This window comes from Melopsittacus undulatus, chromosome 5 (assembly GCF_012275295.1).
Source record: "Melopsittacus undulatus isolate bMelUnd1 chromosome 5, bMelUnd1.mat.Z, whole genome shotgun sequence".
NCBI lineage: Eukaryota > Metazoa > Chordata > Aves > Psittaciformes > Psittaculidae > Melopsittacus > Melopsittacus undulatus.
The window spans coordinates 27,101,673-27,117,052 of record NC_047531.1 but is presented as its reverse complement, the minus strand read 5'-3'; the positions used below and the strand labels follow the sequence as shown (position 1 = coordinate 27,117,052).

At 38.9% G+C, this 15,380-nt stretch overlaps 1 protein-coding gene across 6 annotated transcripts in view; it reads left to right on the top strand.

Moving 5' to 3' along the window:
* Window positions 1-15,380, top strand: part of KIF21A (kinesin family member 21A) — a 90,502-nt gene that overhangs the window by 70,980 nt on the left and 4,142 nt on the right. For 4 of the 6 annotated variants that reach the window (XM_031048351.2, XM_031048350.2, XM_031048349.2 and 1 more), the window contains 7 exons: window positions 3,442-3,552; window positions 4,191-4,319; window positions 7,878-8,014; window positions 9,654-9,834; window positions 10,194-10,358; window positions 11,014-11,131; window positions 13,014-13,184. In XM_031048351.2, coding sequence (XP_030904211.2) covers window positions 3,442-3,552; window positions 4,191-4,319; window positions 7,878-8,014; window positions 9,654-9,834; window positions 10,194-10,358; window positions 11,014-11,131; window positions 13,014-13,184 — 1,012 coding nt within the window. Of the gene's footprint in view, window positions 1-3,441; window positions 3,553-4,190; window positions 4,320-5,863; window positions 5,903-7,877; window positions 8,015-9,653; window positions 9,835-10,193; window positions 10,359-11,013; window positions 11,132-13,013; window positions 13,185-15,380 lie in introns of all 6 variants that reach the window. The other 2 variants (XM_031048353.2, XM_031048352.2) reach the window with 2 other exon arrangements.

Genomic DNA, 15,380 nt, shown 5'->3' with positions numbered 1-15,380 from the left:
CACTTGCTCTTGCTGTTCTTTCTGCCAACATCACTGTTATTAGCCATTCACTGCTTGAAACCTTTTTCTTGGCTTTTTAGGTGCTAGCTCCTATACTACACAAAGTCTAGTGTAAACTGAATGTGCTTTCCACATTCAGTGATATGGAAAAATTGTATCCCATAGCTATCTTCATATTACAGATTCCAGAATGAGGCATCTTTTACTGTCCATCTGTCCTACTTGCGTAATATTTTTACAGCAGTCTCCATCTAATATATGTTTGTAATTCATATTACTTTTACTATGTATTTCTAGCATGTGCTTGAGGTGGCAATCATGAACTGTAAAACACTGCTTGCAGCAATTATTAACCCATGCTGATGGCTTCAGTGCATTTTGCACATAGAATGTGCTTGGAAAGAATGCTCCTGGGGGTGAGGACAGGTGGAGAAATCCACTTATTTTAGCAGTTAGTGTGAGATCACTAGAGACTTTTGAAGCTTCAAGATTTAAAACGTCAAGTGTTTTGACCTGGCATCCAAGACTCAGGTAATACCAGCTTTTGCCTCACTCCATCTTCTAGAATGTATCCATTTATGAAAGTTAGCCAGCAGTGAGGCAAACCAGGATTTTCCCAAAACTCTGTTCTGTGAGCATTCGAGAGTTACACTCAGTAACGTATCAGTTATATTCATCAGTTATAAATCAGCTAGCAGTAAGGCCTCACATGTATTTTGATTTGTTATTGATCATGTTTTATCAGATAAGTTGTCAAAAATTCCCACAGTCTGCAGTGTGCAGCTCACTGCACTCACAGAGAGTGACTTCCTCACAGTAACTAAGATGCTTTTTCAAAACTAGAACTCAGTATACTTCTTACAGTATTGCTATTTTTGCTGTGCACTGGTCATTGTTGGAAGAAACATTGTCTTTTTGAGCCATCTGGCCTTCCTGTAATGGGCCTGTAGTGCCATCAACTCTTGGAATAAAATATGTTCTTCTGGAGCAGATTGTGGTCTTATCTGCAATAAATGTTGTCTGCCTTGTGCCACTTTCTTAAGTGGCATTCAGGGATGTAGATCAGTAACAGTGTTGCAGAAGCAGTAACTGATCCAAAATATGCATTCTCAAACTGCCAAATTAATTATATGCTTAGGTGCAAATCTAGGTATCACAATATGTACAAAGTGTTCTACTCTGGAAACCCCTCAGTTTTCTCACATCTGTGGTGATTCAGAAGGGCACATAAATGCCTGTGGGCAGCAGTTAGTTGGAATTCTCTTAATAAAGCTGGCTGGGGCCGCTGTCCTTTGGTATGCTCAACTCATCTCCAACATCCTCTTCAGAGCAGAGTGGTCTCCTGTGGGTCTTGTGCTAGCTCTGTTCAGATGTCTGATATTCCGGGAAATCTAAGAGTGTGCTGGAAACTTGTAATTAGCTCCTACATGTATGCTTAGGAAGTTCATTCCAGCAAGATTGCTGCATTTTTATACCTTCATTTCCACACTATCAAAAAGAATTTCTAATACGAGGATGCTCTTTATACCTTCTTCTGAGGATGTGCCACTGTGGAATCAAAGATGGAAGACTCAATGGGCAGATGGAAAGGGAGCAAGAGGGAGCTAGGTCCATGTCTCAGTATGAAGGATGTTGGTATGAGGCAGAGGAACTTGGGTTCTAGTTTCTGATGTGGTTTATTTAATCTAGTAGCTACATGCTAGTCACATAGGCAACTATGGCAGTGGAGACTGTAACCCATTTGTCGTTCTTGCTGAAAGGTCTAGCTATCAGGCTCATCATAGGATTTCTCTTGTGACCCCAGGACTTTTGCATTCTTAAATGCATACTGGTCCAGCATAAAGAGAGGGAGGGAGTGTGTCATATTCCTCCTCATTTAGTTTGCAGAATCTGCCTAGCAGTGAGGGACCCCTGTACAGACATTAGTGCTCAGGCCTTGAGAAGAGTATTGAACCCACCTTCTACTTTTTGTGTACTTTGCTAGGCTTTTGTGCAAAACCAGACAGGTTATCACTTGTGCTCCTTTTCTTGTGTCTTGAAAGACCTTGGGGGACCTCTAGGGTCTGTACTTGGGTACAATTCTTGGCACCAGGCCCTACAGGTAGGACCTTCACCTTCAATCTAGGTGGATTTTATATAGCACAGATTTCCTCTCCAGGGAAACTGGTAGAGATGATGCAGCATGTTGCCACACATACAGTATGTTTTACCCATACTACCCTGAGAATGCCCTATTTGCTCTGATCTCAAAAGTTAAGCAGTGCCAGGCTCAGGTCTTGTCTAAGGTGAAATGACGATATAGGAGGACTGCCAAGAGGTTTTCCCTGAGGCTGGCCAGTCATGATTGGCAGGGGGCGTGGGATTGTATAGGCAAGCTCCTAGGCCAGTATTGCTCTGAGACTAGATCCTAGCAACTGTGTCAAGCAGGTGGCCTACCAACTAAACTTTGCTTAATAAAGCTGTGTGGCACAAAAGCACTTTCTGGTCCTTACATTTACAGGAACACCTTCTAACTACATGGAAAAAATATAAACAAAAGGAAATATTGATTTTCTGATTGCCCAGCTGGTGAGAAGCAGGAGTTCAGAACAATGGACACCACTCAGATTGCCTTATTTTTTTAATCTGACTGCAGTTAAATGATTGCATTTAGGTGTCAGCATTAATATTGCAGTCTTGACTTGTTTGCTATTTTTAATGGGGAGTAGCAAGCTGTGAGAACACAGTGAGTACGAACTGGAATTATTTCAGGGCAAGAACTAGAGAGACAAAGGAGGGGATGCAAAGTAAGGAAGAAGGGAACACAGAACAAAGAGAAGCAATGTTATAGTAGTTAGGCTGTCAATTGGAAATGCTTTTTCTCAGTACCTAATTTAGAATTTGATATTAAAAAATTAATATGTTAATGCAAGATTTAATTCATATCACAGAATCCTAGAATGGTTTGGGTTGGAAGGGAACTTAGAGATCAACTATTTCCAACTCCCCTGCCATGTGCAGGGACACCTTCCACTAGAGCAGGTTTCCCAAAGCCCAGTCCATATAGAAGAGTCATTCTGATTTCTCTGTTCTTCATGTCTCTAAGTGATCTATTGTAGACGAAAGTGATGGAATCTGAAATTTTAGATCTTAGTCAGACCTTCCATTTTCTCCATGGTCTTAATTTGAGATGCATATTCCACTGTTTATTTTATTTGGTCCTTTTTGTTATTGAACTAATAGATCTTCCTTGCTTATTCAGTATCTGGATGAACTGTGAACATTAATAAACTTGGTGTATTTTTATGTTAAAATGTGAAAAGAAATCGAGAGTCCATAGATTCAAGAGAGGCAATAATAGCTGAAGCACATTCTGCAGTATTTCAGATTTCAGAATGACAGCTAATGTAAGCAAAGCAAGTTTGTAAAAGGCCTTGAAGTTAATGATTGCTCTTGCTTTAGTTCTAGACAGCCATCTCTGTCAGAGAAGAAGATGCCTGAGCCTTCACCCTTAGCAAAGAGAAAAGCCTATGAAAAAACAATGGAAAAGACAAAGGCAAAAGAACAAAAACTGTAAGATTCTGCTAAACTTATTTTCTCTGACATAATTTAAGCCTTGTTTGTATTTTACTGAAATGTAAATCTCTATCTTTGATTTATTTAATTTTGCAGTTTTTTTGTTGGCAGTGAAATTGCTGCCCAGCTTCTGTGTGGGTCTGTGTTTTGTGGGTTTTTAGGGGGATTTGTATTTTTTTTTTTTTAGTTTTGTTTTGGGGCTGGGTGGTCTTTTTTGTTTGTTTGATTTTTGGTTGCTTTTTTCTAGAATATTTTTCTGTACAGGACCCCTCAGGAGCAGAGCCTTGTGAAAGAGTCCTTTGAAGCCTTTGCAAATTACTTTTTTTTTTCACTTTTAAATGGGACTCATCCATTTCTCCAAGAAACTGCAGTTTTATAAGAACTCATTCTACGTATGTGTTGTGTGTTTTCTGTCTGGAGCTTTCACTGTTAGCACTTAAACTTTGAACACTGTGCCAGCTTGCACTTTGCAGCAGTTTGTAGTCTTAAGTTTATTGCCTTCTCTGGGAAATGTCTGTAGCTAGCATTTTAATTTTATTTATCTGCTTAAGAGCATCTAACTTTTGGGGCATGTTGCATTTAACTTCTCTAACCATTCATAACCTGTTAAAGAAGATGTTCTTTTTTTCTTGTAGCTCAGATTCTGGAGCCCCAGAGGCTAGTCTGTCACCTCCTACTTCCCCACCAAGCCGGCCCCGTAATGAAATGAATGTTTTTAGTCGTCTTACTGTTTCTCAGGGAAATACATCAGTTCAGCAGGATAAGTAAGTCACAGAGGAAAGCCTCAGCCCCCAACCAGGGAACTGCAAAGTGCACTCAAGTTATCAGTGTAGTATCTGGTAGATATTTTTGCCTTCTTCTGCAAGACAGGAGGAGGCATTTCTCATGTTTTTGTGTAGTTTTCAAAGACAAGATTTTAAACTTCCATGGAATCATTGTAAAACTTCAAGAAAAGCAATTTCCTGCTGAACCTTGTTTCCTGTTTTCTAGGCTACACCTGCTAGTTGTAGTTTAAACTCCAAATAGAAAAGAATGGTAGAATTCTTAGATGAATGTGCATTTCTGTGTGTGTTTACCCTTGGAAACAGGATTTAACTGACCATTTATTAAATGGTGCTTTTGAGAGTTAATTACTCCAGCATTGCTCCAGGTGCTGTCACACCAACATGCTGGAGGATGGGACATTTAAATGTCTAGAACACAGTTGTTTAGAAATGATCCAAATTATTGAACAGATTGACTTTAGGAGGTCACATGGAGGAACAGATGATATACCTTGTTTAGAAGAGCAGTTCAGTTTCCTTGCATGTTAGGCATCTGTTAGGAGTCTTACTCTAAATTGTAGTGGACTTGACTGGAGAAAAATCTTTACTGCAGATTTCAGTACTGATACCAGTGCTATGCAGTGCTTGTGAACTACAACTCAGATGTAGAATAAACCTGTAGTTCTGACTGTGGCAAGACAAGTCATTGCTCTTGTCTATTCACACCACTGTTTTATTAAAACCTTTGCTTTTTTCCAGTGGTCACCATATACCAAGCAGTATCTTGCAAGGCTTCCAGTGGTTTAACTGTGCTTGTAATTTCTTTATCTCAGCTACGATACCTTTCATATTGCTAACTCCCACCTAACCTTTTTCGTTTTCTCTGGACTGACTTGGAAGTCAGATTGAAACTGCTGAATCTGTTTGCTTTGCATTGGAAAGGAAGGACATCTTGAGTCATACAGCAAATGTTCATGTCTGGGGGGAATTTCTCCTTGTTGCATGTTTTCTGGGTTCTTATTTTTAAATGGTTTTGAAAATGAGAGGTGAAGGACTTTTGAACTAAGCATTGTTTGCCAAGTACTCTTGTTATTCCAGTGGGCTATTAATATGTATATTTTTATTATTAATATTTTAGATATTTCTTGTACACTTAACAGGCATGGATGTTCAGATTTTTTTTCCTTTTGATATTTTCAATAAGCGTTATGTTACAGAGGTTAAATTATGCATTCATCTTCTTTGTTGCCTTTCCTTCTGAAAGAAAATGTTGGGAAAGTAAGAAATGGCTCAGCTGGTGTTGCTCAGGTTCTTGGGTTCTGCCAGTGCAACTTACTGCTGAGAGTGCTATTTAACATTATTATTCCACCCCTCCTGTATTATCATGGGTTTAAGGTATACCCTGAGCAATGCTGCATACTCTATGTGGATTTGCATTGCTTTTCTGAATTGGCCATGCTGCTGTTTGTTCTTCTCATATGGAGGCGTTACTTTGCTGATACCTATATTCTTTCTCCTCACAATTCCATCACTGTTGATTGTAGGTCTGATGAAAGTGATTCCTCTCTGTCGGAGGTACACAGGTACTCTCTCTTTCTCTTTTCTGTTTTCTTGGCATCTCTCACTGAAGCTATTCCAGTTCTTAGAGAATTTCATTTTGCTGCATGGTTTTTCCTGGTCCTTGTGCATTTTACCACTTCTTGCTTTTGCCAGAAGTGTAAAAATTCGACATTATGGTCAAGCATGTCCTCCCCCTCTCCTTTTTTAGGGTGGTTGTTATCACTGTAAGCATGTTAGTTTTTCTTTTCAAATAAAGTATGGTGTAAACCTTTCCTTAGACATATTCTTTATTTTCTTGAGAGGAGCAGGCATTTTCTTAGTTTTTATATCCTTCTTTCTTTTTCTGATTCAGTTTTATGCTTTAGTCACTCAAAATTAAATCACAGTGTAAATAAAAATTAGTAGGTTTTTCGTTATGTCTTCCTGACAGAATGCACAGTGGCTTAAGAGAAATATCCCCACTCGTGTTTGGAGACTGTTGCTTAGCATTTTGGTGCTTGGTGACAAATCAGTTTATCAAGAGAAGGACAGTCAAAGGGCTAATAGTAATGTGATGGTGGCTTTGTCTGGTCATTTTAGCAGTCATAGCATTTTTTTCTGTGTAGATTTCAAAGCACTGCACATAGGTAGAATAAAAGCTCTGGAACATATGTTTTAGATGGCTTGTCAAGGGAATGAGTGGGTGAGGACAGCAGTAGGAGTAACTCAGTCTAGAGGCAGCATGATCCACTAGAGAGTACTATAGAGAAAAACATAGATGTTTTGTGTGATGTTTGAAAACCAAGTATAGAGACCTAAATTAATAAGAAATTGTTCCTGTATTCTTGGAAACATAAAAAAGGTGCAGATCGGAAGATGAATACCTTTTCAATATGAGGAAGTTAGCATCAAACAATTTAAGGCAGCATTAGTAAAAGCTATGAAAAGATTGCAGAGGAGTAACAAATTATATGAATGAAAATGTCCTGAGCAGTAAAAATGTATAAAATAATAAGTTCTAAGACTGTACTAGATAAACTAACTAATTGTCACAGAGTTAGTATCATGAAGGGTATTTTCCTTCCTGTAGCAAGCTTGTCAGCAATATTATGGATGCTTTACATTTTTCTAAAGCATCTGATGCTCATTTTTGTGAGATAGGGCTGTGGCTTAGATCTTTTTCCTCATAGCTGTGTGTGTAACCTCCAGATGAGCATTACAGTGAGTCTTAGCTACAAGCTGGCCAGGGCACAGCATTGTGTTGTATGTTTTGGGCATTACCTTGAGGCTTTACTGCACTTCAGAGAAATTAATGGGGTCCGTGTATATGCACTTGTATGCATGTGATTTTAGATTGCTGTTTAGATTCTTGTTTGGTGATGAACTGTGATTTATTTTTTTCTGGCTGAGTTAGTGTTTTGTCATCACCACAGAATTAGATGCAAATCCCCAGGATGATTCCCCCTGGGTATCTGTGCTCCAGCCATACTTGCTTTCAGCCATTTGAGTATGAGTGTGGAGCTGTGTATGGGGTATATTAGTAACCTTCCTCAGGTATACAAATGGGCAGCGGTTCTCCAAGCCTGCCCTCAGAAAGCAGTTGGTCTGATGTGCATTCTGAGTTTGTAATTGTCAGCATAAATCATGTTTGCTTCATTTTTCAATGTGCTATTAAAGCTAAGATATCTTTATGCAATCTGCAGTCTTAAGGGTGGTCCTAGGTATCCAGGAGCTTTAAGCATCCTGGATTTTTTTAGCATAACACACTTTCCCATATACCCAGCATTCAGCATCATGTCTTTTCATTTGTTCAGTTTTGTATGTGGTTTCCTGTAACTGACAGTCCAGAGTTGATACTTGTTGAAGCTAAATAGTAAAACTCCTTACATAGTTTATGAAATGCATTCAGCTGTTCTGCCCTCACATGTAAAAAATTAGATTACTTTTTCCCTACTTTTAAATAAATTAATTTTATCTGTATGCTACTATACCAAACTCACATTCTCTTCTTTCCTTTAGGGGGGTAATTAACCCATTCCCTGCTTCAAAATGCATCCGATCATCCCCACTTCATTGTATCTATACAGCTGAAGGACATACCAAAGCTGTGCTTTGTGTTGATGCAACAGATGATCTTCTCTTCACTGGATCTAAAGGTTAGGCAAGCCCCATGCATCCATGCTGGCATCAGACGGTGCTTTGGCAGCCTGGGGTATTTTGAAGTTCTCAGTTTGTGCTTAGTGCTGTAAACACAGTGAAAAATGGTGAGGATCCATTTTGCAGCATAAGCTGAAGAAGGATTTATGGCAATTACCTACAGGTTTTTAATTCCATTGTGTACTATTTGTAGTATTTAGTTGTAGTGGAAAAAGTAACTGTCAAGAGTAATAGCTGTTGAGTAATATGATGAAACCAATCATGGTAACACATGCACACATGACATGCAAATAGCCTCAGGGTAGGGTTAGAGGTTGGAATTAACACATCTTTAATTGTGCTGCCTAAGGAGCTTGAATAGTCCTTGTGTCATAGTTTCTTCAAGCAGAGCTGATGTTTTCTGTTTCCCCTGTGCATCTCATCGCCTATCTGTTGTGTGTCATTGGATTTTTAGAAGTCACTAAATTCCTTACTGAATGGATTAGACAATCTATGAACTCTTCCAGCTACTAGAAAACAGTGTTTTGGAAAAAAACATTTTGGTGGCTTTCCATTGTAATCACTCAGTTTGGCTTGAAGATAACAACCAGACATTAACAGTTACTTTTCATATCACTCAAAAAGTGATTTTCGTGTTCTCTTCTTTTTCCCTGAGCCATTTCACATAAGGGACTTACGGTAAAAGACTTGCTATATTCTTAGTTGTGCAGCTGAAACTATAGCAGACTTATTTTCTCACAAATAGAACCTGTGTGGTAATCTGTGATCATTTATTTGTTTGTTTTTTTTCTGTCCTGAAGTATCAAAGCGAAGAGAGTGGTGGCTGGGGGAAGTTAATGCCTACTGACAGGGAGACTCTCATTTTCACTACTTCACATAATAGATACACTGAAATTTCAGGGCAGCCGTTTTATCCCTATATTAACATGGAAATAACCCCATCAAATGCAGGTTTTCCACTGCTAATAATTAGGTATGTTCTCTGTGGTTATTCTGCTAGGTGGCTGTTAAAAATACCAAGATACACTGTTGTAGGGAATTGGAACACTTTTGGTCTTGTAAGTTTGAAGCCAGCGTTTTGGCATTTGTGCAAGTGTATACAAATGTAAAAAAGGATGTGTATATTTAATTTCAATAAATGTTGCTTAGTTGATTTTTCTCTTCATTCTCCTAGTAATTATACCAGTAAAAATGTACTTGTAAAATATGTGGAGTGATGCAGATATGGTACAAGGAAATTTTCCTGTCCTCTCCATCTGTGTTGCAAAATTCTTGAAAGCTTCCATGTATTTGGAATTTTAGTACACAAAAGGCTGCAGTATTTAAAGTCCTTTGCTAGTGAATGAAAACTGTGACTAAAGCACTTATGCTGGCATTTTTAGATACTCCTAGAGCACCAAAGAGTTCTGATCACTTCTCACCTTTGTAGTTTTATTGTGGCAGTCAGTACCATCATGCTGTGAGGCTCAAAACCCTCCTGAATGATGCTCTTAATGAAGAATTTTTGAACTAAAAATTGGGTTCTTCTCTACATCTGTCATCATTCAAACTTCACAGCCTCTAAACTGTCTGTATCTTCACTTTCCTTCAGATGGAATTAATTAATTTTGTTTCCCCTTCTTGTTTGTCTCTTAATAGATCGTACCTGCAAAGTCTGGAATCTGGTAACTGGACAGGAGATTATGTCTCTAGGGGGCCATCCAAATAATGTTGTTTCTATAAAATATTGCAACTACACTAGCCTGGTCTTCACAGTCTCAACCTCCTATATCAAGGTGTGGGACATCAGAGATTCTGCTAAGTGTATTCGGACATTGACGTAAGTATGCTAAACCTCAAATGCCAAGTGTTCAAATAAATCTTAATTTTAGATAGATTTTATTAGATTTGATAGTGCAGCACAGTGTAGTTTAAATACACTGTTGGGGCTAGAAGCTTTCTTTACATGTTCAGGCTTAGCCTGTATGGTGCATTGGTAATATATGAAAAGACGAACCACTTTACACTTATGCCTATAGTCTTTTATCAAATGTTCAGTATTCATTCATTAATTAATTAAAAAGGTTTGTAGCCTTTTTGCTCAGGCAAGTAGGTTTGTTTTTAGACAGCATGCAAAGTAGGGAGAATAAAATATAGGCATTTTCTGGTTTTCATTTCCTTGTTTCTCCTCATACTCAGGTCTTCAGGCCAAGCAATGCCTGGTGATGTGTGTTCAGGAAGTACTAACAGAACAGTCACTATCCCAGCTGGAGAGAACCAGATCAATCAGATTGCACTAAATCCAACTGGCACATTCCTCTACGCAGCTGCTGGAAACTCAGTGAGGATGTGGGACCTGAAAAGGTACTGAATACAAGCAGAAAAGACTGTTCTTGGCGTGGTTACATGTACATACGAAACAGTGAATGAAGTGTTTCCTGTTTATGGTAATGTCTGTAACTTTGTCAAAATATGATCAAGATATGGATCAACTAATCCATGCTGTCATGGTTACTGAGATAATGAGGGTGCTCATGATTTCCTTGTGTTAAGGTTATGGTGAATTGTTTCAGAAAGTTTATTGGAAAACCACAAGATTTTGCTAAACAGGCACTTGTAAGGTGATGAATGCATGAATCCTGACTAGTAATTGTTGATAAAATGATGAAAGCTAATTAGTGTAATGTAATATAACGTGGGGCTACGACAGCCACACTATGATATCAGATTTCCAAGCAGAACCCATACACAAAGGCTGCATTCAGAATGCAGAGAATACTTTGAGGGGTGTGATTCAGCTTTAATTTTTTAATTAGTATTTTACATAACTAGAAGCTTTTGTTTACATTTAACATAAATGTAACACCCATGGACATGAGCAATAGGGAGTATGTAAACCAGAGAATGAACAGTGAAGACATAAGGGAAAACAGATCCATTCTGGTAGAACTGTGCTATAGACTGTATTGGATATATGGGAAGAAATAACAAATCCTCATTTCTTCCCTTGTCCTTGAAGATTTCAGTCTACAGGAAAGTTAACTGGTCACCAGGGTCCTGTTATGTGCCTTACTGTAGATCGAATTTCCAATGGACAAGATCTTATTGTCACTGGTTCAAAGGATCATTATATAAAGGTAAACCATTAGTATTTACTTATTTGAACTCTTCACGTCAGCATGGAATGCAGACCTCAGCAGAAGTGACTAGCATCTCCACATCTAAAATGTGATAGCCAAGATGAAAATTCTTTCGTGAGTTACAAATTACAAATAATGGTCAGACTTCCTAAATTCTCATCACTTCAGTGCTGGTTTTCTTTTGTGGTGGAACACGGGTAAATGCTTGTCTGTAGTTAAATTTTTTCTTAATCCCCAGTGAGTTGGACATCAGGTGTATGAAGTATTGTATAAATATTCATAACACCTACTTTTAAGCAACATTTAGCTCTTCAAAGTATTTTAAGTCAATACTTCCATTTTGGATTGCAGACCTAATTTCTTCAGCAGAGACACTGTGCTCCCCACAGAAGATGGTCTGAGGTCTAGCCCAGACTCTTCCTTAAGTGGAGGAAGAGAGAGAAGTCGGTACATTTCAGCCAATGTGCAGAGTGAAGCACTCTAATAATTACTTGTCTGCATAGTTCAGAATATTGGGTTAGTTAAGAGCTACCATCCTGGCACATTAATGAGTGGGGGCACAGGATGTGATCACGTAAACGCGAATTTGTCATGCTACCAACTCGTGACAAGCAAGGAGGTAGAGGGGCTTTTTGAAAACAGCTGTCAGCAGCCAGAGGGCTTTATCTGCCATTCTTGCTCATTTGCTGTGGGCAAGCTACATAAATCCTCATGAGGCCACCTGCCTCTTGACTTTCTCCACTAAAATATCCACAGATATTTTGGTCTTGTGTATGTGCTACACAGCAATGGCTGTTCTGCAAAGTGAATGCCTCCAGAATTGTCAGGCCACTTTGGACAGTACAAACAATCTGGATGTGCATGGCCAGTACAGCAGTCTGGGAGTTCTCGGTGCTTTTCCCCATGAGTAGGTCTGTCACAGATACTGTAGTAGGTCTGGTCACTGATACTGCTTTCCCCTGCCACAGGAAGGTACCCTCATGTCACCTGAGCCAGGAATATTCATCTCCTCTGTCAAAGTGCTAGATTTTTCTGATGTATTATGAAGATTTTTCTTACAACTGGAACTGATGCATATTAATTGACTGCAGTAACTTTTCAAATATCTTTAACTCACCTAAGGTATTCTTTCACACAGTCAAGCTGTCCCTTTTTTACTGCCAAGCTTATTCATTTTAAAAGGTCAATGAAGAGCAAATAGTAGAGGATGAAGTCTGACATTTGCTTGTAAAACAGAGGTAGTGGTTTAATAAGTTACTGCTCATCTTTTCCTTCTCAGCTCAGTCTAAATGGGTGAGTTCTGGCTCTCTCCAACGCAATATGAAACAGGATTGCTTACACTGCTGCCCTAGGGACAAAGACCTGATTATTCCTTAAATAGTTAAAATGGCCCCACTTGAACCTTAAGGCCCTGTTCTTGGAGCACAGGCAGGGAGAGAGGTATGTCTAGTCCATGGAAAGCATCAGCCTGTAATGGTATGTCACCCTTGCCAAAACATCTTCTTCAGAAAAATAAATGCCTCTTCCTGCAGCTGCCTGTGCAATTCTCCCACTGTAAGTCACGTTTACCATAATCAGCCCATCGTACCGTGTATATATAGGCTCCTCCTTGTGAAGATATTGTGTATTTAATAATCAAATAGTAGCACTTTTTCCCAGAGCAGTCTTCTCTGAAGTCAGTGAAGAATTTCTGCTTCAGGCAAGAGGTAGAAGAGAAGAAAGGAATGGTTCTTGTAGAGAAGTTCTGTCAAATACAGGTCATGATACAGTGGCCTGTAAGGAGTTTTCCCCTGGAAGTTATTCACTGCGTGTTTTCCAAGCTGGTTAGATGGCAGATAAGTTTGTGAAACATATTTGATCCTGTATTTATTTATTTTAGATGTTTGATGTGACTGAAGGGGCTCTTGGAAGCGTAAGTCCTACACACAATTTTGAACCTCCTCATTATGACGGCATTGAAGCACTTGCTATTATGGGAGACAACCTTTTCAGTGGATCCAGAGATAATGGCATTAAGAAATGGGATTTGGCTCAGAAAGACCTTCTTCAGGTAATGCAAAACAAAATATGTGGCTAATGTGACAGTTCTGCTGTACAACTGTGCTCAGGCTGTATAAATGTGCAGGCTCAAACAATGACTATTCACTTTAGATACTGATATTTTTTAATAGCGAAGGCACAGAGCACTAAGAAAGCAATCAATAACGTACTTGATCTTTGCACTAGGAATGCATGTGCTTTTCTTTTAAGTGAATGTAGCATCAGGAAATGCTCAAGTAGAGGGCTTGTGCGTTTGGGGTTTTTTTGCTTTGGTATGTAGGCAGCACTTGCCCCCCTGTGATTGGAACCATTGGGTATCATCCTTGACAAGCTGGTGAATTTTGGATTGGGAACTTGATGAATAACAATGCTTGAGATCAGGCTACAGAAGGTTTTCTTGTGAAGAGGGTTTACAACCTACCTCACTCCATCCAGCCTTTTGCTACGTAGTGTTTACAACACGCACAAAACAATCTGCTGTTAGAACATACTTGCTGTAAGCTTTCACTGGGCACAAAAGGAAGGGAAAGGAGGCAAGAAGGACCTCACATCCAGGGAAACTTTGAAGTTCATTGTAACTGGTTTGATATGGAGAGAACTTCGGCTTTTTGCTATAAGTCAGTCTGTTCTTTTAGGTCTTGTGAGAGGTGGTTGAGGTAGAGAGACAGTTATTTGAGACTGTCTGAGAAATGGAAGGCAGAAAAACAAATGCCAGAAAATACTGTTGGTTTTGCAAAGGTTTGGTTAGATACCAATCATTTAATAATTTTTGGAGGAAGGAAGGGCATGTCTGTTTGCGCATTTAATGTGCAGACTGATAGCAGGGAAATAAATAGACTATTAAAGTTTTGAGACATGAGAGAATAATGGACTGGTCACCTTCAATAAGTTCTGTGTGGGCATACTTAGTATTCCATAAATACACAAAATTTTCTGGACCTTCTTTCAAAATTGTCCAATCAGGTGTCAGTTCCTTTTCAGAATACTACTAAGACTTCACATTTAAAATAAGGATTCAGAAATCCAGCTTCTTGCAGAAAGTGTTCCCTTGGCCTTGACATTGGGCTTGGGACATCTTGCCTCTTATCTGTCTGTCTAGGGGAATGCATTAAGTATCTTGTCAGAAAGAACAGCAGGAGCATAGGAACAGGAAACATTTTGTGTTCTCAGAATGATTTTATTGAAGTTATATTTAGTGTCTTCACTCTTGCATTTTAGGCTCATTAAAATTTTATGCCATATGCACTTTTGCCATTGCATTTAATTTAACATCAGAATGAATTCAGGAGTGGGATGAAGTAGCATGTATTAGTAGACTAGTTGTACTCCTTTTCTTTTGGTGTATGTTCACAAGTTCTGTACTTCATGTTCCTCTGTTTGTTGGTTTTAAAAGTAGAGCTTAATATAAAAGATTTCGGGCCTCCTTCTTTCTTTTTATTTCTACAAAGTATGTGTTTTTTCAAAGGGGTTAGGCTAAAACATTTGACAAAACAATCTGATTTGTATTCACTGTCTTTTTAGGGAATGAAGAGAAGTGCTTATTTGGGGGGTAATTCAGGATGAATGGGTTCACTGGAAGTCACACATTGCAAATTTGGTCCAAGCAAGGCTGACTGTAGTTAGGTTTGGTTATTCAAGGCCTTGCCCAGCTGAGTTCTCAAAATCTCCAAGGTCAGAGACTGCAGAGCTGCTCTGAGCCACCCATTGCGCTCCTTAAACTAGTCTTGTATGAATTTGCCCCCACTCATATCCAGATGGAATTTCTGTTGTTGCAGCTTTCTTTTGGCCTGTGCACTTGACCGTTCTAGATGAGGGAAGATAAACCTGAAACAGAGCTGAGCTACTTTAAAGTATAAATGCAAACATTTCAACAGAGGTTCTGTTTTGGCATACATGTGTTAAACAAGTCTGATCCTTTGTAATTGGTGAAAAAAGCTTAACATTCTATTCAAAAGAATTTAGAGATGGTTTACTTTGCTTGCTGTAATACACCCCAAGCCACAAAACACTGCTGTGACAAAATTAAGATTTATAAGCACCACTCCTACTCCCAGTTTCATGAAGTGTTGCAGGACCAGACCACCAGTGTTGTGATAGCAGTATATGTTATAGATAAACGTCATGATGATTCTAGAAAGCTGAGTGTACTTCCTAATACGAGAAATGCAGCAAAGCAAAGCAGTTCCTACCAAAGTGAACTGGAGAA